General features: G+C 44.1%; 1 protein-coding gene across 1 annotated transcript in view; it reads right to left on the minus strand.

The window, feature by feature from the left end:
• LOC137424238 (tektin-3-like) overlaps positions 1-25,288 on the minus strand; it is a 43,449-nt gene extending 18,161 nt beyond the window's left edge. The window contains exons 1-6 of the mRNA XM_068111699.2: positions 25,015-25,288; positions 19,768-19,851; positions 19,568-19,638; positions 19,332-19,472; positions 8,983-9,205; positions 2,891-3,045 (exon numbers count right to left, since the gene is read on the minus strand). Of these exons, the coding sequence (XP_067967800.2) occupies positions 2,891-3,045; positions 8,983-9,205; positions 19,332-19,472; positions 19,568-19,638; positions 19,768-19,851; positions 25,015-25,119 (779 nt within the window). The 5' untranslated portion in view covers positions 25,120-25,288. The remainder of the gene's footprint in view (positions 1-2,890; positions 3,046-8,982; positions 9,206-19,331; positions 19,473-19,567; positions 19,639-19,767; positions 19,852-25,014) is intronic.
• Between the last annotated feature and the right edge of the window lie 1,449 nt (positions 25,289-26,737).

Here is a 26,737-nt window from a genome sequence, read left to right on the forward strand (position 1 = left end):
CCTGAGGGTCATTTTCGCAAAGGTGTCAACGCAAATGCAAACATTAATTTTTGGATTCCTCATGCTCTGAATATTCCAAAAATGTATAGTTTTGCTAATCTCCAAATTTTTTGAACGAAAGAACATGGTGAACCTGACTATATGCTTGTCCATAATGAACCTGACAAGGCCGCACTCGCTCACCTAGCAACCCAGCCCTTGTTACCCACATGAAATCCCCCCAACTGTTAACACCCACTCTTTTGTCCCATTTTCTCTCGTCTGTGGAAATAATATTTACGTGGGACTTTCATAAAGATCCACGAATGAGATACTTAAAATAATCCAAAATTAAAACCTTTTAAAAACTATCAGTTTATATGATTAATAAGAAAAACATTTCCGAAGCAACGATATGTTTTTAATAAAGTACATTGGCATGTCTTTGACTATTGTGGGTATCTCATTTCAATCATATTTGAACATCCTAGTACATTATTGACAACGACTTCAGCAGTTGGCGAAGCAGCTCATGCCGTTCCCAATGAATCACACAGGATAATGTCGGCTGGAATGGTGAGCAGACAAGCTGTGCTGTTTGAGATGAATGGAAGTAAGCCGTTCTGCAGTGGTATGAGCAAAGGTTAATTAAATAAGAAAAACACAAACAAACCTGCTTTTGGCCTAACGGCTTCATCCACTTCACAAAACAATGAAAAGACTTGCAATTCAGGACAAGTCGTATACCTGAAGGATGGATCGGAGCTTCGCCTGTTTTTTTGAGTCAGGGCACGAGTTTCATCCCGGATGATGCCAAGTCGGCTGTCTACTCTGCTCGCACATGTCAAATGTCATATCGCACCATTCAAATATGGCCAATTCAAATGCAAATTCAGGGTCGTCAAATGTTAATTTGTAGCCTCCTTGTGTCCTTGGATGGACAGACTAAATAGTTTTCTTTAACAATAGACGATTCTGGACGGAAGGATAAGAAAGAGTGTGGAGTGGGAGATAGTCAAAGAACACCAGGATGTTTAAAAAGGGAAGCACGATGGATGGGATGTTCATGCTAGAAGGAGGATGGATGAATGAATGGAGGGAGGGATTGGTGTGCGGATGAGCTTGACAGGGAGATTGGTGAAAAGCCAGCTGAAGTGGGCTGGACACTTGGTGGGAATGGAGAAAGGCAAAGAAAGCCGATGAGTTGAGGGAGTAAACAACACAACAACAACAGGCATTTTAAGGCCATTTTCCCTGCTAGAGCGGGGGTTAGCCTTGCGGTCCCCATGACAATCTTCTCCATTTTGCCCTATTTTCTGCATCTCTCCTTGTTAACCCCCTTGCCCGCATTTCTTCTTCCACCATCTTTAGCCAAGTCTTTCTCGGTCTTCCCCGTCTTCTACTTCCTTCTACATTCATTTCCATCACTCTTCTCAACCAGTCACTTTCATCCTTCCTCAACACATGACCAAACCATCTCAACCTGTTCCTCTTCACAGCATCAATCACAGGCTCTATTCCCATCATCTTTCGCAATTCATCATTTGTCTTCCTCTCTCTCAACGATACTCCGCACATCCGTCGAACCATTCGCATTTCCACCCTTTCCAGCCTTCGTTGCTGCTCTATGTTCTACATAGCCTCTACGAGGGAGTAAGGTGGGAGGAAAAAGAGGTAGGCCATGGCTGAGATGGGAGGGATCGTGTGAGGAGGGACATCAGTAAGGTGGGGGTGGTTGGAGAGTGGAGAGAGTTGGCTGAGGACAGAGGGGAGTGGAGGAGTATCGTGGTCAAGGCAGGGTAGAAGCTTGGTACCATTCGGCCTTGCCCCTTATAAAGGAAAGCGAGGAAGAAGAAGGATGCTTTAATGTTAAATTAATAAATTGTTGATATACACACAAAAACACATCAAAACTATTGATTTGACACATATTAAAAGCCCACACATACACTTTCTTTTGTTATCCATTTACAAATTTTCAGATTTCCCAGACATTTGAATTAATCTGCCAAAGAAATAAAAACTTTTGTCTGACCAACGTTTGGTGAGCTTGTTATGTGATGTGGGTAGTGCTCGAGTGCTTGGGTGGATTGCCATGCAGGCTGGTTTTGCATAGTTTCCTTTTCCTGCATCTATATATTTATATATATATATATATATATATATATATATATATATATATATATTCTATATATTTATTTATTTTCTATATATATATATTCTATATATTTATTTATTTTCTATATATATATATATATATATATATATATATATATATATATATAAATATATATATATTCTATATATTTATTTATTTTCTATATGTATATATATATATATATATATATATATATATATATATATATATATATATATAATATATATATATATTCTATATATTTATTTATTTTCTATATATATATATATATATATATATATATATATATATATACATATTTTTTCTATATATTTATTTATTTTCTCTATATATATATTTTCTATATATTTATTTATTTTCTATATATATATATATATATATATATTCTCTATATTTATTTATTTTCTATCTATTTTTTTTTTTTTTTAATTTATTTATTTATTTATTTTCTATATATATATATATATATTTCTATATACTGTATATATTTCATCTATATATTTCCTTTCATTTCTGGAGTGGCACAGGGTTGCTTATAATGAACTACATTAAGATGAACTGTAGTTAACGACTTTCGATTATTTTATCGATAAAAAACAGAAAAGCATGTGCAAGCAAATAGGACCGCCATGTTTATGTGGCCATTCTCCCTCTATGCTCCTGGATGCAGCACTACACCTGCACATCTATCAATACAGCTTGAACCTGGCAGTGAATGCACATAGAATCGGGTAAAAACAAACGAGTCCTCACTTGATTTGAGTTGTGTCATGACACAGCTCCAGCGTGGGCCTATGGGTGCGGTCCATTAGCCGAAACTGCGCAACCCGCATAGGAGACTTCTTTGCCCACAGCGCAGCTCGGATCTTCTCGATTAACAGCTCCGTGTGGAAGATTTCCTGCTGGGTCTGTCACACAGGCAGAAGGTATATCATCAATGACATGCACTTTGCAGCCAGAATCTGCTGAATCACAAACAAATCCCTTCACATGGCTGGGCCTCTTATGTAGCATCTCTGGTGGGCCTCTTATGTACCATCTCTGGTGGGCCTCTTATGTACCATCTCTGGTGGGCCTCTTATGTACCATCTCTGGTGGGCCTCTTATGTACCATCTCTGGTGGGCCTCTTATGTACCATCTATGGTGGGTCTCTTATGTACCATCTCTGGTGGGCCTCTTATGTACCATCTCTGGTGGGCCTCTTATGTACCATCTCTGGTGGGCCTCTTATGTACCATCTCTGGTGGGCCTCTTATGTACCATCTATGGTGGGTCTCTTATGTACCATCTCTGGTGGGCCTCTTATGTACCATCTCTGGTGGGCCTCTTATGTACCATCTCTGGTGGGCCTCTTATGTACCATCTCTGGTGGGCCAGGTTCCTGTGCACCATATGAGACCGACTCACGGACCGGCATTCAATTGGCACTTGGCTGCTTCGATCGATAGGGAAACATACCGATGTGGTTATACCAAAGATGATGATATAGATGGACCATCATCCAAGCTTTTGTTCATAAGGCTCGTCTGCGATTGAACTGAAAAAGTATCTCGCAGATTGAAAAATAAATGAATAATTTCACACATCTAACTCAAATAACATCTAACTTCAGTTGCAGAGGAATTTTTGTTTTATTCATACTGATCAGATCAAGCGTTGTACTTGCCGAATTATGACGTCATAATTAAGGCACCAATGACATCACCATCAACATATCTTATTCCCCATGGTGAGTACTTGACAATGAGCCATGTTTCAATATTTTCCATTGAGCGGTTTGGGAGATATGGAGGTGTAACGTTTTTCCAAGATGGCGTCCGTACCACGTGACCTATGACGTCATAATTATGAATAAAAAAATCTACAGGCGGAGGCGCTTCTATGGTAAAATTTCGTGTGAATCTGACCAACGGTTGCTGAGAAAATGAATTTTTAAAATGCAGACACGTACGGCACATGGCACACGGACATGTACGCACATGATATATATATCATGTCCTCACTTAAGGACATGTCCTCACTGTCCTCACTTAAGCTGAGGACATGTCCTCACTTAAGGACATGTCCTCACTGTCCTCACTTAAGCTGACCAACGGTTGCTGAGAAAATGAATTTTTAAAATGCAGACACGTACGGCACATGGCACACGGACATGTACGCACCTGAATGCTTAGCCTCGCTTTTTGCTTCGCGAGCACAGGGTCCATCTAAGTCTGTATATTAAAAAATCAAACTAACTTACAGCTTGGTGCTTCAGAGAGACCTTGCCTCGAAGGTTTAAATAATAGTATAAAACGCTCAGGCTCAGTTCCCAAGTTCTTCTTCTATCTGTTTTTACGCATTTGTTCTTGATATGTGCCCAAGCTTGTGATAAATGAGCCTACATTAGAAAATGTACATTGTAATCTTTTGGTAATTCGACAAATCCTATTTACTTGATACAAGGCACATTACAATATGTTCCTCTGGGATCTGTAGAGATACAGGTAACATTATATTCCAGGAAACTTAGGCATAGGAGGTCATCTGGCCCATCATGCCAGTGCCATATCCACACAGTGCCAATTATACAGGTAACCACAAGCAGGTATGTTGGGCAGGATACTGGAACACAATAATCGACTTATTATTTAGAAACCCTGCAAGTTCTTCATCGATCTACATGCAAAAAGGACAGCCAGGTTTACTTTCCTATCCAAAGGATGGCATGCTCCGAGATGCAGGATGTTCTTCCGATAGAAACGGCAGTTTTGATTGAAGTTTGTGTTCGTCAGGGATCAAATTCATGCCAAAAAGTTGGATAGTGAGCAGTCGTGCTGTTATTAGCACCAACTCTGTCTATGACCATCAAAGTCTGAGGATCAATTGGAACCCCAGCATTACATGTCTCTCTCTCTCCTGGAATTTGTGGGATCTAAAGCTCTCAATATTGTTGCGATGTTCTAAGATGAAGCCAAAGCACAAGGCCCATTTAGTCAGGATGATGCCTGACTGATGATCAAACAAATGATGGCCTCTGTGCACCTCTCCTAGGGTCTTTATTTCTCAACTATCTCAACTATCTGGCCATCCCCACTCCTCCAAAACACACATGTTTTTCGATTAACGCCCTCCCAGTTAAACTCCAAAATTCCAGGCTTTACACCCACCTCCATTATTAGGCCCCATTGGATGTAGCTCGAAATGGGGGCTTATGGATTGGGTGTCGTCCGTCCGTCTGTGCGTGCGTCCACAACCATATCTCGGACATGTATGGACCAATTTTGTTCATACATGGCACAAAAACAACACATGATGGTATATAGATATGCACATCATTTTCTTTCGAGATCAGTTCCAAGATGGCCAACTGGTGGCCATTTTGTTACTTAAACGTGTCCCAAACCATTTCTGGGCCATGCATGGTCCGATTTTTTTTTAATTTGGCAGAAGCACAGTACATGATGGCTTGCATGTGCAGTGTGCACCTCACTTTATTTTGCGAACTGATTAACAAGACTGGCGGCCATTTTAGTTGTAAAAAAAAAAACAGTATTGAAAACGTCAACCATTTCTTGGATGTGCATTTACTGATCTTGTTCAAACATGGCACATAGATAATAAATGATGGCTTACATATGCACATCAATTTCTTTCTCGATCAAATCTAATATGGCCGACTGGAGGCCATTTTGTTACTTTAAACGTGGCCCCAACCATTTATCGGACATGTATAGACCGATTTTGTTCAAACTTGGCACAAGGACAATATATGAAAGTATACTTATGCAGAAAATTTTTGTTTTATAATCCGACCAAAGATGGCCGACTGGCGGCCTTTAACTCCATTCAGCAAAATTGACTAAACCACGGGGGCTGTGACATTTTATGTCTTTTTCTCCTTGTTTTGTTCCTCTTTATTCCCTTATGTGGGAACTGCTTTTCTGAGGTTGTTCAATCACCCCTTCCCATCCAAAGCTTCAAGCAGGCAGTGCGTCACCACCGCGTGTTGTTTCCCCCATATACACAATATTTTCTACCCCCATTAACCCCACATAACCCAACACTGTTGCTTGCAGGTGACCGTTTCTGCACCTCCTCTTTCTCGACATTTCCTGTTCATTAATTTCCATTTTACGGCAAAGCCCATGAGGCAAAGCCATCTAGAACAGTGTTTGTCTATCCGTATGTATGTATGTATGTATGTATGTATGTATGTATGTATGTATGTATGTATGTATGTATGTATGTATGTATGTATGTATGTCCCCTCAAACATACACCAATCAGAGTTGAGGATCTGGACACATGACAGGGGTGATGTGATGTCATTGCGGTGGTAGACGGCTGACTCCACACACCGCCATTTTGATTCATATGCCGTTCAGGCCGGACATGTCGTTGAACCTGTCATGTATCACAATCTGCATGCTCTACCCTTACGTTTTTCGTTCAGTGTGAAACGCAAACAAACACATGAAACACATGAAGTAAAACACGTGAAAATAAGGATCTTTTATAACAGTCGATTGTTGTTGTTGTCGTGGCTGTGGTTGTTATTGTTTGTGGGTTTTCTGTGTAGTTTAATATATTTTTTTATTGCTTTGCAAAATATCACTCCTATATATATAATTTTGTATGCTCGTTCAGTGTCCTTCTAAAGGGTTTTTACTGTCGTAGAATAATAAATGTTTCCGTTCAAACTGCTCTGTGAATAAACCATACATTAGCGCTTCTTCCTCTTCTTCAAACACTGAAAGAGGCTTTTCGAACTGGCAAATTCGTGGTTAAAGAAACGATTTTTTTTATGGCGTAGATGTTTGGTTCCTGTGTTTACATTGTTTGCCTCTTCGTATGTCCCTCACATATTTATCCTACATATTGGGTGAGTTTTATAGCCGACAATTATGCTTCTGAAAGGTAGAATTTAATGTGCCATTTGGCTTTGCCAGTTATGTTTCTTCAACACCCTTCAGGGAACGTTCATATATTACGCTGTGGCGGACATGAAAGCTCACTGGCGTGATGGCATCATTCCGCGCACCAAGTGGGCGTTGGCCACGCCCGAGGGGTAGGCGTGGCCTCGGGATATACACGGGGCTCGCAGCCCCGAGCTCCTCAGTGCTATAGTGGAGCTCTTCCAATAAAGACTCTTTCTTATTACCTGCGTTGTCCGCTTCCCTTCTTGGTAAGCAAGTCGTGCGCGTAGCATCGCACTACATTTGGTGACCTCGACGTTGGATCAGCCGTAGCTGACCAACCGAATACGCCATAGCAATGGCAAACAACGCAGTTGTGGTCAAACTCCCCAAGTTCTGGGAGGCTCAGGCCGAGGTCTGGTTCGTTCAGGCCAAGGCCCAATTTCGGCTCCGGCACATCACGAGCGACGAGACCATGTACTTCCACATGGTCGCCTCCCTCGGGCCCGGCACCGCCGCCCGCGTCGTGTCTGCCCTGAGGACCCCACCAGCCACCCACAGGTACGAGGCGATCAAGCGTCTCCTCCTCGCCACGTTTGGCCTCACGGAGGACGCAAGAGCCGACCGCCTCCTGGACCTCCCCGAGCTCGGCGACACGCGACCGTCGGTCCGAATGGACCATATGCTGTCGCTGATGGGCGACGAAACCCCGAATTCTCTATTCCGGGCGTTATTTCGACGCCAGCTGCCGGCACGAGTACGCCTTGCGTTGGCCGGTTCCGTGATAACGGAACCCCGAGCTCTCGCTGCCGAGGCCGACAAGTTCTTCGCGGCTTTGGACACGCGGGTGAGTTTTGGTGCGGCCGTCGCGGCTCCCGGGGCTGTGGCGGCTGCGGCTGCACGCCCCTACTCCGAGCCCGAAACTACTGCGGGTGACCACCCCTACTACGCGACGCACCGCATGGCCGCTGAACCTCCTGCGGGTGACCACCCCTACTCCGCAATGCACCGCGAGGCCGCTGAACCTCCTGCGGGTGACCACCCCTACTCCGACGGGCGCCTCGTGGCATACGCCACGCCACGCCCACCTCCGCCGCCGTGGAAAAAACCGCAAGCCTGGTGCCGGTTTCACACCAAGTTCGGCCACGAGGCTCGGCAGTGTCGCCCGCCGTGCTCATTCGGCAGGTCGGGAAACGCCCGGGCCGGCCCTCGGTAGTGGCACTGAGCGCCGGCCGTTCAAACAGCCTACTGTTCATAACGGTCACCTTATCCGGGTGCCGTTACCTGTGCGACACAGGAGCGCAGGTGAGTGTCGTTCCCGCCGGTACGTCCGACAAGCAGACCGCGGGCCGGGGCCCCGCGCTGCTTGCTGCCAACGGTACGTCCATACGCACATACGGAAAACGCTGCCTCTCTCTGCGGTTCGGAGGGCAGGTTTTCCGGTGGTCGTTCGTCACTGCCGACGTGCCTATGGCACTGCTTGGCACGGACTTCCTGTGTGCCAATGGCCTGTTGGTGGACGTAAAGCACAGAAGGCTCGTCCAGGCCGAGATGTTCAGCTCGCTCGCTTGCGCGCTGCTCGCCTCGTTGAGCAGCTCGCGGAGCGGCTCGGCGAGCGGCTTGCTGAGCGGTTCGGTTCCGGCCAGGTTGATCTGTACGCTTCCGGCAGCGGACGAATTCACCCGCCTCCTCGCCGGCTTCCCGGCCCTCACGCGGCCCACCTTTTCGGCGGGTGCCGTCAAGCACGGGGTGGAACACCACATCCCCACCGCCGGGCCACCGGTCTACGCCCGGGCACGCCGCCTCGAGCCGACGAAGCTCGCGGTAGCTAAAGCGGAGTTCGCTACGCTGGAGCGGCTCGGCATCGTGCGGCGCTCCGAGAGTGCTCCGAGAGTACTATAGCGTTTGTAACAAGTATATTACGTTATTATGAATGACCTCCTCACCTGAGTTAGGTTGCACTGGAGTCTGTCACGTGCCTCAATCATGTCACTGATTCGGTCCTTAAATGCAGTGTTCACCGTGATGTACTTCCGCCAGAGGTCTTCAGGTGCAAACTTGAGGAGCTCATCGGCTACTCGGCGTTGGTGCAAGGAGGCTGCACGTTCACTTTCTGAGTGAGTAATGTTCTGCTCTGTAGATTTTGCCCATGATTCTGGACTCAGTGCCCTAAGGGAAGAGGAGTGGGGGTAAAGGGGGGGAGGGAGAGGGTCAAAGAACGAAGGTATTTCTGGATGAAGAGACCATTTCAGAAAGTGATATTATTTCATTAAAATAACCACCTGAGTTACATCATTGAAGCGAAAAATCACCTTCCAAAAATCAAATAAAATACACCTGAATCATAAAACATCTTTTTTTTGTATTTTTAACGAACTAACTAACGAACTAACTTTTTGTATTTTGAACTAACTAACTTTTTGTATTTTGAACTAACTAACAAACGAACTAACTTTTTGTATTTGAACTAACTAACTAACTAACGAACTAACTTTTTGTATTTTGAACTAACTAACTTTTTGTATTTTGAACTAACTAACTAACTAACGAACTAACTTTTTGTATTTTGAACTAACTAACTAACGAACTAACTTTTTGTATTTTCAACTTCTTTTTTTTTTTGTATACTGAATCGAGGCTCGTGAAAGAGCTAACATTTACTTCACAAACAAATCAACCAGACAAACAAAATATATAAAAAGAGGGAGCGGAAGACAAGATGGGGAGAGAAGGGGAAGCACACAAACACAACATTTGAGAGCAGGGAGATGTGTGGGAGGGAGAGGGCTTGGGGGGAGGAGGCGTGGGAAGGGGGGGGGGGTGGGAGAAGTATAAAACACAAGGACACCAAGGACTTCCAGGACAGAAGTTGGTATTTCAAAAAAGTGGAATTTGGGTGAAATTAGCGGGGGTAGAAAAGATCAAGGTTTTGGATGGGGGAAGATAAGAGATGGTGGTGAACAGCTGTTTTAAAGACCTGGAGGGTGGAGTGGGATTGAAGAGAGTGAGGGAGTTTGTTCCAGAGGCGGGAGAAAAGAGGAATGGAGGAGTGAAGGTGAGCAGATGAGTCTTGATTTTGGCAGTTTAACCATAAGAGGGTTGCAGGCAGATCTTGTGCGACCTGTAGGAATATTTGCGGGACAGAGCCCAGAGAGAGCTGGGGGGGCAAGGCCAGAGAGGAGTCGGTAGAAGACGGAAAGACCACCAATCTGCCTGCGGTGAGTGAGTGAGAGGCCCTTGGAGTTAGCTTCATCGCGGGAGATTCCAATGATTCTGAATGCTTTGGTTTCAACAGCGTGAAGACGAGCTAGGTGTGAGGCAGGAGCACCAGCCCAGAGGGGAGAGCAGTATTTCATTGAGCTGCGGATGAAAGCCTTGTATGTGGTGAGGAGCTCAGGTGTGCCAAGGAAGGACTTCGCACGACGGAGGATGCCCAGTCGGTGACTGGCTTTGGAGGCCAGATTTGAAATGTGGTTTTCCCAGGAAAGATCATGGCAGATAGTGAGACCCAAAAGCTTGAGTGACAGAACTTCTTGGAGAGGATTATTCAGAAAGTGGATGGGAGGGTTTCCAGTCGGTCTTTTCAGAGAGACATCGTAAGAGTGTGAGATTTGTCAGGATTGAAAGATATGTTCCACTTGTTTGCCCAGTCTGTGATTTTGTCCAGGTCTGCAGAGAGTGAGGAGGCTGCAGACTGTCGATCTGAGGGATGAAGAATGGAGCGACAGAGAGTAGAGTCATCAGCAAAGAGATAGAGAGGATTTTCAAGAGAGTCAGAGAGATCATTGATGAAGACCAGAAAAAGCACAGGGCCCAGAACACTGCCTACGGAGACTCCAGCCTGAACAGCAAGAGGAGATGAGAAAAACCCATTCAGGGCCACACGTTGACTACGACTAGAGAGGAAGTCCACCAGCCATGCGTGGAGATTTCCATGGATACCAAAAGAGGAGAGTTTGGTGAGCAGAGCGGGGTGCCAGACCGTATCGAAGGCACGTGATATGTCAAGGGCGACAGCTCTAATTTCCTGTTTGGCATTGAGGACCTCCATCCATTGTTGAGAAAGCAGAAGCAACATGTCCAGAGTAGAGTGACCAGGTCTGAAACCAAATTGATGATCAGAGATCAAGCCATTGGAGAAGAGGAAAGATTTCATATCTGAAGCAATGATGGATTCCATGACTTTGCTGATAATTCGGAGAAGGATGATTGGTCTGTAGTTGCTGGGATCTGTTTTTGCACCTTTATTGTGCAAAGCGGTGATGTTGGCAGATTTCCAAGCAGATGGCAGATGACCTTGAGCAAAAGAGAGGGTGAAGAGAACAGAAAGAGGGAGTGAAAGAGTGGAAGAACAGGATTTTAGGACCCGTGGGCTGATGCCGTCAGGTCCAGTTGCAGAATCAGAGTCGAGGGTTGACAGAAACTTTTCCACCTTGTCAGGAGGAAAGGACTCAGAGTCCAGGAGCAGCTGGGTACGACTGGCTACGGTGGGTACAGAGAGGGATGGGTTTGGGACACAAGATTTAGAGGCAAACACAGAGTTGAGGCATTCAGCTTTTTCACGTGCGGAGTCAGCCGTGTGGCCGTTTGAGGTGAGGGAGGGGATGGAGGGGGAAAAAACCAAGTTTAAACTTAGGAAAGGAAAGGGGGAACTAACTAAATAACTAACTAACCTTTTGTATTTTGAACTAAATAACTAACGAACTAACTTTTTGTATTTTGAACTAACTAACTTTTTGTATTTTGAACTAACTAACTAACGAACTAACTTTTTGTATTTTGACCGAACTAACTAACTAACTTTTTGTATTTTGAACGAACTAACGAATGAACTTTTTGTATTTTGAACTAACTAATGAACTAACTTTTTGTATTTTGAACTAACGAACTAACTTTTTGTATTCTGAACTAACTAACTAACGAACTAACTTTTTGTATTTTGTAATTTGAACTTTTTGTATTTTTTATTTTTAACTAAGACTAATCTCAAGGAAGACTAAGATTCCATCACACACCCAAACACCGATGAACCTCAACATTTTTACCACCTGACTTGCAAATACACAAGAAACAGAAACAATGTAGAAGAGTAATTTAAACTACCAGGAATTGTGTTTTTATTATAGAAAATTAAACTTCCATTAAACCGATTGAGTATATTAAACTAATCATTGCACAGGCAGAATAATTAATTGATCAACGAATCACAAAATAGTGCAAATAAAAATGTACTAATACGACTACTCTGGTAGGATAGACGACAGGTACACACACTCGCATCTGAGCTGTCTCGCCTGGGTTCGAATCTGGGCCCAGCTATAAACTGCCATCCTGGTGTTTCACTTGCAGAACGATTCCTTTGGATTGGTTGGTGGATGTTAAAGATACGACTGTGTCCTTCGCGGAAAGTACGCGAGCGATCATCGGAACCCTGAGCAAATGACAAATCCTTCATCCCACCTGTAGGAGACCAAAGATGATAACATCAGCCCTACCTAGTCAATGATGCTACCTGCAGCCTAGTGCTGCATACACATGAAGAAGATCCACCTAATACACATGGTGATGATCTCTCACATACACATAAAACCAGCACAAGCTCGTCTTCCTGAAGGTGAAACACCTGGGTGACAAATTTTATCTGGATCGAGATTCGAAGTCCTTCTGAAGTCCGTCGTGCGAAGTCCTTCCTTGGCACACCTGAGCTCCTCACCACATACAAGGCTTTCATCCGCAGCTCGATGGAGTAATGCTCCCCCCTCTGGGCTGGTGCTCCTTCCTGCCTCACACCTAGCTCGGCTTCACGCTGTTGAAACCAAAGCTTTCAGAATCATTGGAATCTCCCACAATGAAGCTAACTCCGAGGGCCTTTCACTTACTCACCGCAGGCAGGTTGGTGGTCTTTCTGTCTTCTACCGACTCCTCTCCGGCCTTGCTCCCCCAGCTCTATCTTTGCTCTGTCCCTCAAATATTCCTACAGATCGCACAAGATCTGCCAGCAACCCTCTTATGGTTAAACTGCCAAAATCAAGACTCTCTGCTCACCTTCATTCCTCTTTACTCCCGCCTCTGGAACAAACTCCCTCACTCCCTTCAATCCCACTCCTCCCTCCAGGTCTTTGAAACAGCTGTTCACCACCATCTTCCCCCATCCAAAACCTTGATGTTTTCTACCCCCGTTAATTCACCCCAGATACACTTTTTTGAAATACCAACTTTTTTCCTGGAAGTCCATGCAGTGTCCATATGTTTTATACCTCTATCCACCCCCCCCCCCCACCCCACTTCCCATGCCTCCTCCCCCCAAGCCCTCTCCCTCCCACAGATCTCCCGATGTCCCTGCTCTCCATCTTGTTCTCCTGCTCCCTTTATCATATATTTTGTGTTTTATGTGTCAGTTTGTCTTTTTGTGATCAATGTTAGCTCTTACACGAGGCTCGATCTTGTATACGAAAAAAAAAAAAAAAGAACCCAGGCTAGACGGCTCAGAAGGTAGCGCACATACCTTTAGGCTAACCTGCCAGCCCTTAACACACACTACCTATAACTAACATGTTTGACCTTCAGCTGTTACTCACTTGACTGTCATTGAAAGCAATTGTATTTGCTATTCTTTCTGCCTCTGAACCTGAATTCCATCGCCCCGGAGTGATGAAATCTGAAGGGTAAATACTAATCGCCGCACGGTAATTAAGAGTGGTGTAAGCTCACACACCATTTGCCTAAAAATGTACATTGCACTGCCTTCACCCATCGATATCACTTTCACCTCCACTGGACATCTCTGTGACTCATTGTTACATCAAGACTGATCTCTTGTACAAACAAAATGTAATCCAAATCTCATTTCATCCTGACACGCGATACTTCAAGGTGAATATCTCAGAGATTATTTACATTCTAAGATTGGACCTGTCCATAGGGTTTGTCTTTTATTGATCAGTGAGTCAATGTGAAATGAAAAATGGTTTAATCGACACAAACGTGCAAGAGATCCACACACATCCTATATTAAATAATTCCCTATTTCTGATCGACCCTGTGTTTTTACCCTGTGCTCGCGAAGCGAAAAGCAGGGTTAAGCATTCAGGTGCGTACATGTGCTGTGTGCCGTGCATGTCTGCATTTTAAAAAATTATTTTCTCGCCAACCGTCGGTCCGATTGACACGAAATTTTACCATAGAAGCGCCTCCGCCTGTATAATTTTTTATTCATAATTATGACGTCATAGGTCACGTGATATGGACGCCATCTTGGAAAAACGTTACACCTCTATATCTCCCAAACCGCTCAATGGAAAATATTGATACGTGGCTCATTGTCAAGTACTCACCATGGGGAATAAGATATGTTGATGGTGATGTCATCGGTGCTTTAATTATGACGTCATAATTCGACAAGTGTCGAATGTGTTCGACTGCCGGTGTGTGCCCCGGTTTAGAATAGGTACACCGTATCCCTGCGTGTCGTAAGAGGCGACTAAAGGGTTGGCGTCAGGAAGGGCATCCGGCCATAAAAACATTGCCTCAAAAAGGAAACCATGATGATTGTCATGGGGCCCGCAAGGCTAACCCCTGCTCTCGCAGGGAAAATGGCCTTAAAAAAGGGGGAAAAAAAATTCGACAAGTACAACGCTTGATCTGATCAGTATGAATAAAACAAAAATTCCTCTGCAACTGTTAGCCCGATGGACACGAAATTTTCAGCATAGGAGCGCCTCCTCCTGTAGAATATTTTGAGGATAATCATGACGTCATAGGTCATGTGATTCAGGCGCCATCTTGGAAAAACTGAAAAATGTTGCACCTCTATATCTCCAAAACCACTGCGTGGACAAAATTGAAACATGGCTCGTTGTAAAGAACTCCATATGGGGAATAGGTGTTGTTAACGATGACGTCATTGGTGCCACAATTATGACGTCATAATTCGACAGGGACAACGCTTAGTCTGATCAGTTTGAAATGTATTGAGCGTGATCAATGCAACAATTATATTAGAGAATATAAATTTATGATGTCATCGCTCACGTGGTCTGGCAGCCATATTGGATCAAAGAAAAAAAATGTTCAAAAACAGAAGAGTTGGCTCGCAACAAGTTCACTGCTCAGGGTAAGTATTCTATGAATATCATCTTGTTAAACTAGCACCCGAAGATTTTCCGAACCTACTTTTGTGTGATGTCATTGAAGCGGTATTTGATAGGCATGCAGGTGTGACAGCATTGTGACCCAGCAATATGGCAGGTGTGACGGCATTATATGGTGCACGCGTAATGCAGAGCAAAGTCGCAATTGGCCAGATGCTTGTGAAATTGCTCATTGCCAGCAATTTCAAATGAGCAACAGGTTTACTTGGAATTCCACAACGCTATGTGACTATCAGGCGTGTAAATGGAAATATTTTATTATGTAACATATTTATTATATTTATTATATATTTTATTATTATTAATATTAAATATATTAAAATATTATAATATATATTATATATTTTATTATATTATATATTTTATTAATTTATTTTATTATTATGTAACAGTAGGTTCATTTTAAATTTATCTTGAGGATAAGAGGCGACGAACAGGGTTGGTGGCAGGAAGGGCATCCGACCATAAAACATTGCTTCAAAAAGGGGACAAAGGTGCCCGAAAAAGACCAACCCCTGCTCTGCGGGGAAAATGGCCTCTAAAGGTGGTTCATAAATGATTGGTGAAACAGTACCAACTAGAATGGCACTCGGTAGAGCGTTCGAATGTCATAAATGCCAGGCTGAACAGTTTACGTTTTGTATCCCACTGATAGGCCGGATCCGGATTCGGACCTGAACCAAAATCTAATCGGCTTCTTCTTGTCACCAAACCAACTCGTCCACCAAGTTTATTCATAACTCGTCCATAACTTTTTTTAATATCATGTTATATATCGCTTTTCACCCGATCTCTCAATGGTGAATAATCACTTAAAAATTAAATAATTATTGAAGCCGAATCCATATTCAGATCTTCACCAAAATCGAATGGATTAGTCCTTATAACACACCCAACCAGTCCACCAAATGTCGTCCAAATCCGTCTACAACTTTTTGAGATATCCTGCTATATATCATTTTTGGCCATATTACTCAATATTGAAGAATCACTTTAAAAATTATACTAGCTGGATCCGGATCTTCACCAAAATTGAATCGATTCTTCCTTGACACACACACAACCTGTCCAACAAGTTTAGTCTAAATCCATCCATAACTTTTTGAGATATCCTGCTATATGTTGGTTTTAGCTCGATTTCCCAATGGTGAAGAATCACTTAAAAAATTAAATAATTCTCATATCCGAATCCATATTCAGATCTTCACCAAAATTGATCCTCTTTGTACTTGTCAGACACCCAACGGGTGCACCAAGTTTTGTCATAACTCGTCCACAACTTTTTGAAATATCGTGCTATATGTCATTTTGGTCCCATCTCTCAATGGTGAAGAATCACTTTAAAAATTATATTATCCGGATCGTCATCAAAATCTAATCACTTTGTCCTTGTCACACACCCAAACCGTGCACCAAATTTTGTCCGAACCCGTCCATAACTCTTTGAGATATCCTGCTCACAGACAAACAGCCAAACAATGGTAAAAACATAAGCTACGTCCACCTTCGGTGGCAGTGGAGGTAACTATGCCAGGAGACTTGATGACATCACAATAGCTCATCCTTTGATAAGGAACAAATGAAACAAAATCCAGGCCTACTTTGGTCACATTATCCAAAAAAACTACACTGGCACATGCCCTTTCTTTTTAACATTGTTCTAAAAGCATGGAATAGTATAACAGTATAACTGGTTGAACTCTAACTAATAACATTTATTGCTCAAGAGCAATATTTGTGTGATGGAGTAATTTATACAAACTTGAGATATGTATTGATGTGGTGTGGAGTCGGCTATATCTGAAGTTTCAAGAGTTGAGGTCTCTATGAAGGTCTGTATGAAGGTCTGTAAGAAGGTCTGTATAAAGTGCATTGAAGTTTCGGATAAGCTAATCCGTCGAGACCATGGATTTATTAAGACGGAGTAAGTCTGCGTGAACAGGCCCAGCATGACCCGCTACTGACCCGCTACCCAATGACACGACTCGCTATCAAAGGGCGTGGCTCGCTATCTGAGGGTGTGCCTAACTATTCTGAGTGAGACTCGTTATCTAAGGGTGACACTCAGTATTTGAGGATGTGACTCACTCAACATGCCGAGGGGGCAATTTGCTCTCCGAAGGGGGTAATTTGCTCTCCCAGGGTGTCATTCGCTCCCCTAAGGGGGTAATTTGCTCTCCCAGGGTGTCATTCGCTCTCCTAAGGGGGTAATTTGCTCTCCCAGGGTGTCATTCGCTCTCCTAAGGGGGTAATTTGCTCTCCCAGGGTGTTATTCGCTCTCCTAAGGGGGTAATTTGCTCTCCCAGGGTGTCATTCGCTCTCCTAAGGGGGTGATTCACTCTCCCAGGGTGTCATTCGCTCTCCTAAGGGGGTAATTTGCTCTCCCAGGGTGTCATTCGCTCTCCTAAGGGGGTGATTCGCTCTCCCAGGGTGTCATTCGCTCTCCTAAGGGGGTAATTTGTTCTCCCAGGGTGTCATTCGCTCTCCTAAGGGGGTGATTCGCTCTCCCAGGGTGTCATTCGCTCTCCTAAGGGGATAATTTGCTCTCCCAGGGTGTCATTCGCTCTCCTAAGGGGGTGATTCGCTCTCCCAGGGTGTCATTCGCTCTCCTAAGGGGGTAATTTGCTCTCCCAGGGTATCATTCGCTCTCCTAAGGGGGTGATTCGCTCTCCCAGGGTGTCATTCGCTCTCCTAAGGGGGTGATTTGCTCTCCCAGGGTGTCATTCGCATTCCCAGGGTGTCATTCGCTCTCCTAAGGGGGTGATTTGCTCTCCCAGGGTGTCATTCGCTCTCCTAAGGGGGTGATTCGCTCTCCTAAGGGGGCGATTCGCTCTCCTAAGGGGGCGATTCGCTCTCCTAAGGGGGTGATTCGCTCTCCCAGGGTCTCATTCGCTCTCCCAGGGTGTCATTCGCTCTCCCAGGGTCTCATTCGCTCTCCCAGGGTCTCATTCGCTCTCCTAGGGTCTCATTCGCTCTCCCAGGGCATCATTCGCTCTCCTAAGGGGGTGATTCGCTCTCCCAGGGTGTCATTCGCGCTCCCAGGGTCTCATTCACTCTCCCAGGGTCTCATTCACTCTCCCAGGGTCTCATTCACTCTCCCAGGGTGTCATTCGCGCTCCCAGGGTCTCATTCGCTCTCCCAGGGTCTCATTCGCTCTCCCAGGGCCTCATTCGCTCTCCCAGGGTCTCATTCGCTCTCCCAGGGTCTCATTTGCTATCCCAGGGTCTCATTCGCTCTCCCAGGGTCTCATTCGCTCTCCCAGGGTCTCATTCGCTCTCCCAGGGTCTCATTCACTCTCCCAGGGTGTCATTCACTCTCCCAGGGTGTCATTCGCTCTCCCAGGGTCTCATTCGCTCTCCCAGGGTGTCATTCACTCTCCCAGGGTCTCATTCGCTCTCCCAGGGTCTCATTCGCTCTCCCAGGGTCTCATTCGCTCTCCCAGGGTCTCATTCGCTCTCCCAGGGTCTCATTCACTCTCCCAGGGTGTCATTCACTCTCCCAGGGTCTCATTCGCTCTCCCAGGGTCTCATTCGCTCTCCCAGGGTGTCATTCACTCTCCCAGGGTCTCATTCGCTCTCCCAGGGTCTCATTCGCTCTCCCAGGGTCTCATTCGCTCTCCCAGGGTCTCATTCGCTCTCCCAGGGTCTCATTCGCTCTCCCAGGGTCTCATTCGCTCTCCCCTCGTGTCAACTCAAGATGTAACACGATCTCAGGAGACTATCTGCAGCAATGGACGCCTGACCTATTGACGTCATGACACGTTTACCACAACTAATTCTGAGGAAAAGAAAATAAACAGGGGTTTGAATCGCCATCTTGATTTCCAGATGATGTTTGCAATACTTGCTCAACAGGCAGTGACGATTTTTACTCTTTGACTCAAGCTCATCCATAATCTCTGCTTCTGCTGATCGTATGGTCACAGCATCTGGAAACCAAGATGGCGAATCAAACTCCCCGAGTGCGATTCACCGCCACATCTTCCCGATACGCCAACACATTCCCTCTTTGCCGCCTGGCCTTGGGAATTAGTATGGACTAGTTACAATGGATGATCTGTGTGAACACAGCTCTAAGTGTGATGGAGAAAGGAAATGAAGCCGTGTGAACGATTGAAGAAATGTAGAATGTGGTGCGACACAAACGTAATGTTGCTCAAGGTCTCATTGGGGAAGTAGGAGAGGTTCCCCATGATCCGCAGCTTGTAGCACTTTTCATCAATATATTGCGCCTCCCACTTGTCGTCCAAATCCTTCCCGAGATTGCACAAAACCAAGCGGTTCTCTCTGAAAAACGACAAGGGATGGTGAAGATGGAACAGGCGAGTCCAGTTCGGTCTCGATGAATCGAAGGACCAAGGGGAAGCAAAATGGCTGCTTACGCAAGTTGTCTGTTGCTTTTCTCAATTTGTTCTTTCATTTTCAGCTGGTATGACCTCACAAGCTCCTCCTCCTTGGATGGGGAATTGACAATTAATGCACAGTGGTCAAAGGCCCATTAACTCATGTTTAACAATGTGTAGGTGTTTATGTGAACCCTCTAGTACAATATCCCAAGCTCGTAAGGACGCCATAATGTAACCTGAAGCAATTGCTTGTCCACTTCATCATGGACGAGATCTCTGTCCATGCGTTTCTCGCGTTGGAACAAGCACTGCTGCACAACCTGTCGGAAACATGAATGCTCAAACATTTCAGAACAACAGCCATTCGGGCAGGACCTACATATGCATGACTCATTTCCTACTTAATCTACCATATAAAACTACTGGGGGAGGGAGGGCAGGCCCCCACCATTTATGTGGCCCCACCTAAGCAACCTTCCTAAGAGTCAAGAAAAGCAACTACAAGAAAAGCAAACAGCAACTACAACTATACTACGACTAGTACCATACCATTCCATTAATGGGCCCAATTATTCCCACCTTGTTGTGGGCTCGGCCAGGGAGGGTTTTTGCCTTGAGTCTTTCACGAATCAGCTGGCCAGGCCTGACATTCAACAAACAGCAGTTTGCAATTTGTTCAGGGTGCTGACGATAACTCGCGTACTATTTGCAAAAGAGACCCGTATGTGGGATCGTTAACGTCCAACAACTATCGGTGCCTCCAGATGGTTCCTTCGGCTTAATGTTGACCCAATGGACAGCACACACATGACGAATCGCTCTGCCTGTGAAACACCAGGGTGGCAGCAGTTTATGGCTGGGTCGAGTTTCAAACTCAGGCTAGACACCTCAAAGGCAAGTGTGCATACTGCATAACTCAGTCTAGGCTACCTGTCAGCCCTGATCAGACAAAAAGTAATTTATGATAAACTAGCCGAAAGCACCCGGCGTTGCCCGGGTTCTTTTTGAATGAATTTACTACCATAATTCAGCTTTTACTCGCGGCTGTAGAAGATTGACTATAATAATTGAGCTCAGCTTTTAATTGTGAAATGGGCCCAGCCCGGCCAAAGCGGCCTCGACCGGCCTCGCCACCTAGCCTATAACCTTCCCGGGGCCCGTCCCGACATTTTTAGTTATTTTTGAATGAATTTACTACTATAATTCAGCTTTTACTCGTGGCCGTACAAGATTAACTACTATAATTCAGCTCAGCTTTTAATTGCGAAATGGGCCCAGCCCGGCCGAGGCGGCCTCGACCGGCCTCGCCACCTAGCCTATAACCTTCGCGGGGCCCATCCCGACATTTTTTGTTTTAGGGGTTTCCTACTATCTTTCACGATTCAGGAGATTAGCGCGTGCAGACAAACAAACAAACAAACAAAAACTTTCTTTTATATATATAGAAGACTTGAACAATGCGACTGTGTCGCCAATATGCCTCCGCATAGTCCCACAAACGGGTAGATTCCATCACTCTGCATATGTATGGTTAGGGGATCACGTTTGTGAAGTTTCGTGTCGATCGGATAAGGTTCGTTTTTCTATCCAACATGGCTGCCAAACCACGTGACCTATGACATCATCATTTTCAAACTATATGCAATAGTGCTGTTAGATGATATTTGTAAAATTTCATATCGATAGGGTGAGCGGTGTCAGAGATATAATTATTTTATATTTTCCTTCAATCCAATATGGCTGCCAAATCATGTGACCTATGAATGAATGAATGAATGAATGAATGATCGTTTTAAGGCAATTTTTCCCCGCTATAGCGGGGGTTAGCCTTGCGGGCCCCATGACAATCATGGTTCCCTGTTTGAGGCAATGTTTTTTATGGCCGGATGCCCTTCCTGACGCCAACCCTTGGTCGCCTCTTACGATGCGCAGGGATACGGTGTACCTATTCTAAACCGGGGTACACACCGTGATGGAATGATGTGACCTATGACCTATGACCTATGACCTATGACCACGTAATCATGTGACCTATGATGTCATAAATTTAATATTTCAATACAAATGGGTCATAGATCATGTGCATGCAATTTCAGATTTTTTGGATAATGAATTTGATTAAAACATTTTTGGCTGGTGTACCAATTCACCTATGATGTCATCATTATTATGCTTTCGTTCCCTATTGGGAGTACTTGACAATGTGGCAAGTTTTAAATTTTTCCATTCAGCGGTTTCCGAGAAATAATTTTTTAATGACTTACTTTTAATCCAAGATGGCTGCCATACCACGTAACCTATGACGTCATAATTATCAGAAAAACATTCTGCATGGGTGTCACTCCTACCCTGAAAGTGTCGTCTCAATCGGACATGTGGTTGCTGATAAAAACGAGGTTTAGTCCGTACGGACGGACGGACGGACAACCCGAAAACATAATGCCTCCGGCGACTTTGTCGGCGGAGGCATAAAAATGAAATTTGTTCAGACATCATGTATCATGCAAGGGCATGACGTTAACCACACGAGAAGCCTTGCTCGCCAGACTTAAGTGTGATGGCACAAAAGCCTCAATTTTGCAAAAAAAAAAATTCTGAATGTTCATTATCGACAGGTATTTCATCCCTTCCTGGGTCATTGAACACTTTGCAGTCCATTGCTGATCATTTTCATCAAGGAAAATGATCTTTCACCCATGAAGTGCAAAGCTAACTTTAAATTTTCTGTTATCAAAAGAGACAACATCTCAGGAGCCACGATACCATAACCAAACCAACACTGCAAGGGTAGTGGAGATGTGTATACAGTCTACATGGGCTACGTACTAATAATACTTGCCACCAGCTGACAATTGTAATTTTAGAATGTTAGGTGTATATATATATATATATATATATATATATATATATATATATATATATATATATATATATATATATATGTATATATATATATATATATATACATATATATACAGGGTAGTCCAGAAACCCTGGGCACATTTTGAAGAACGATACCTGCAACAAACAACTAAGATTATTATTGTTCTTTAGTGCAAAACAAAACATCATTACTCGTAAATGCATGTGACCGCTTCAACACACACAGGTGATATGGATCGGGGTGAGCTTCGCTCATTGTGCTGCACGCGTTTGTCTTTGCATTAGTTCAGTTCATTGTGAATTCGACACCCTAATATGACGGAGGATATCGTGAGACAGAAAATTTGCAATGTACGCTTGTACGCTGTATCTGGAAATTCGGCTGAAGTTCACAGACAACTTGTCAAAGAATGTAGCGCCAACACAATTTACAGAAGAACCATCGGCATAATAAACAAGCAGTTTGATGAAACCGGCAGCATTCTTCCAAAAACAGTCACCAGGTAGGCCTCATACTGTTCAAACTGAGGAAAGCAGAGCGGTCATTCAACAACAACTTGACAGTAACACACCATTATCAACTCGTCGTTTATCAAATGTCACCAACATAAGCCGATCATCGATTCGAAGAATACTCAAAGATCTTAATGCGAAACCATACATACCCAGATTAATTCACCAACTATCTGAGGATGATTTTGACAGGCGCGTTGAGGCATGTGAGACATTGCTTGGTTTAATGGACATGGACAATGATTTGCAGAACAGGATCTTGTGGTCAGATGAATCCAAGTTTACTTTATCTGGTTCTGTGAATCGTCACAACAGCATGATATGGGCAGTAGACAACCCACAATTTACTGTTGAGCACAACGTCCAGTATCAAGCTAGTGTGTCCGTCTGGGCAGGCATTTCTTCTGGAGGCATTGTTGGACCAATATGTTTCGAAGAAAATGTGAATGCTGCAAATTACCTTATAATGTTGGAGCAGCATGTATTTCCACTCAATAATGGCCAAATGTGGTTCATGCATGATGGTGCGCCTGCTCATTATGCTGCCAGTGTACGCCAGGCCCTTGATTTGAACTTTACAGACAAATGGATTAACCGTTGTGGTCCGATTGAATGGCCTCCGCGGTCTTGTGATTTAACACCCTGTGATTTCTTCCTTTGGGGTTTCCTCAAACACAAAGTGTCGGCGAGGAATCCTACGACCCTTAGAGACTTGAAACAATTCATCCGTAATGAGACTGCTGCCTTAACCACTGAAACATGTAGAAGTGCGTGTCAGAGTGTTTCGTCACAGCTACAGCTGTGAATAGACAATGAAGGAAAGCAGTTTGAACAATATACATGAAGCAGATCAGTTCAAATTTTGAACTGATCTGCTTCATGTATATTTGATTGATTAGACCGTTTAACGAGTAATCATGTTTTGTTTTGCACCAAATAACAACAATAAAATAAACTTAGTTGTTTGTTGCAGGTATCGTTCTTCAAAATGTGCCCAGGGTTTCTGGACCACCCTGTATATATATATATATACATATATATATATATATATACATATATATATATATATATATATATATATATATATATATCCCTGTGGATGTCCCTGTTCCTGCCTAACGGTACCCCTCAACCCTCCCACCCCTATCAAAATCAAGTTGATAAACTAAATAAAATGTGATGTTGAAGAATGAATGAAATAATGATCGTTTTAAGGCCAGTTTCCCCGCTGGAGCAGGGGTTGGCCTTGCGGGCCCCATGACAATCATGGTTCCCTGTTTGAGGCAATATTTTTATGGCCGGATGCCCTTCCTGGCGCCAACCCTTGGTCGTCTCTTGCGATGCGCAGGGATGCGGTGTACCTATTCTAAGCCGGGGTACACACCGGGATCATTCATCCCAGCAAGCTGGTGCTCAATTTGCCGACCTCAGAGGGATGGATTTTTCGGGCTGAGTCAACCCCCCTGGTTTTAATTCAGCGATCGACCTGGATTCGAACCCAGGATCCTAGGATCCCAAGCTGGCACGCTAACCGCTAAGCCAACACCAGGCCTATTAGGTCCCTATGGTCAGCTATTTCCCTATACATTAACCAAGCCCTCCCTGGCTAGGTTTTCACCGCCATAACCCCATAAACTAATGCTCATGTGCCCCAAAAATGCAAAGGCAAAATGATGAGCCAAATGGCCTCCTATGTTGAAAGTTCCTTGTTCAGTACACGACAGTACTGTATATCTATTTTGCACAAAAGGCCTAACAAAAGGACAAATGGGCCTAATGTAGGCGATTCTAGGTAACCACAGGATATGTTTACATGACGTAGCAGGACACATAACAATCCCATACATATGACTTCATTGAATAACAATATGACATTTGCTTCGATTTATATTATATAGTTATTATGACAGTAAACTGGAAGATATCAAAACCCAAAATTAAAATGAGGCCTAGTCTTATATGAATCCAGATTTATTTACTGTATGTATGTTTATATATAATATATATATATATATATATATATATATATATATATATATATGTGTGTGTGTGTGTGTGTGTGTGTGTGTGTGTGTGTGTGTGTTCACCTGCAATGGACGTTGCAGTTCAACTAACGTCCTCTCGAGTCTTTCCCTCAGTTTGTTCAGGGCGGTGGTTTCAGTGAACATGTCGTCGGTCTCACTTCTCAGCATGTTGCGCCAGAAGGAGATGTCCTTCACCCTCTCGGCGAGGGAGTGGTTGGTCGAACACTGCGTTCGTTGGGTCTGCTGGTCGGCAGCTTGCAAGAACTTCAACGTTTCCAAACGTTGGCGTTCTGAGTTTTGTCGAGAATTCTGGACAGAACATGGAAAATGTCCAAATAATCACATGGAATTTCTTCCTAATCTCTTGAATGTCAGTCCAGGCGTGACGTACTTACTGATCACGTGTTCCTACTCGCGATAACCGTCGGGGACGGGGGACGCCCTGAGGGGGTCAAAGATTAGTCGGGGCTAGAGTCCCTGTATATAGAGAGTTGTGTCAACTCAAATTTGGACGCCATTTTGTGTCTAAGTGTGTCGGATTAGATATACATGTACATTCGCGATATGGGGTGATATATTCTAAACCTGCTAAAAAAAATTTTACTACACATATTTAGTCTTATTATTACATACAGGTGATATTTGTTTTGTCAAAAACTCAGCTATTGCCGTGAAAAAGAGCTGTGTGGTGATATTAAAAGTGGTATGGCAATGCATATTACAAGCCAACACTGCATATAAGAGCGAACATTATAAGTAAGACAAACCAATGCTGTCGTTCTCTGAATTTTAATAACTTTTAGAAAGGAGTGTGGGCATATCCAATATTTTTTAAAGGGTGCCGAGAGCAATTCCGGTGTAGGACTTCCAGCCGACATATAGTCTAACACACTTAAAACAAATTCTGCCACATGAGCAAATATGCCACAAGACGCATGAGCACTGTACAAAGCAAACAATAACTCGTCAAATTTTGGACGTATGGATGACTGCACAACCCGCAAAAAAATTGAGCAGGTCCCCCCCTAAAATTGCTTTTATGATTGCCGATTAGGCTAAAGATTTAAAACCAAAAAAATAACTTGCCTCGGAATAAGTTTTGAATGGACGGACAGACAACTGAAAACAAAACGGACCATGGGTTTCCCACCCCTATAAAATCAAAATTAATTCCCTCTGAAAAAGTACAGTGACATTGCCCGCAGACTACCCAACCGCAGACCAGGCAATGTCACTGTACCGGGACATTTCATCAATCAATGACAATATGCGGTCCGCTAGGACTACCCGAAAAAAATTGAGCAGGGTTCTTCCCACGGAAATGCATTTTTGGTCAGCTCCTTGAAGATTATAAACAAACACAAATCACTTCCCTTTAAAAGGGTTTTCAACGGACAGACAACCAAAAAAAAACCGAGCAGATAGAATTGCTTTTGAACATCGATCATCAAGCGGCGTGGGCCTACCTGGCAGAGTCTCGAGGAGTCGATCGCTTTCCAGCTCTTTCGTCTGACTTTCGCTTCCCAAATTTGTCTTCTGACTTTATCACTTGGAAATCTATACATCTTATATTTCCCAGATTGGTTTGAACAACCAAAAGCAGAACAACCAGTCATTTTGTTTGGCAATAAACAACATTCCCGTACCAAGCTGACGTTCACGCACGGTGAAGTTAGACACAAAATGGCGCCACGAAATCACGTGACCAGAAATCTCGGGTCAGCGCATGGCGCAACTCTCTTTATACAGGGACTCTAGTCGGGGCTAACTGGGGGTCATGCTGGTG

This window comes from Myxine glutinosa, chromosome 3, assembly GCF_964187855.1.
Source record: "Myxine glutinosa chromosome 3, kmMyxGlut1.1, whole genome shotgun sequence".
Lineage (NCBI taxonomy): Eukaryota > Metazoa > Chordata > Myxini > Myxiniformes > Myxinidae > Myxine > Myxine glutinosa.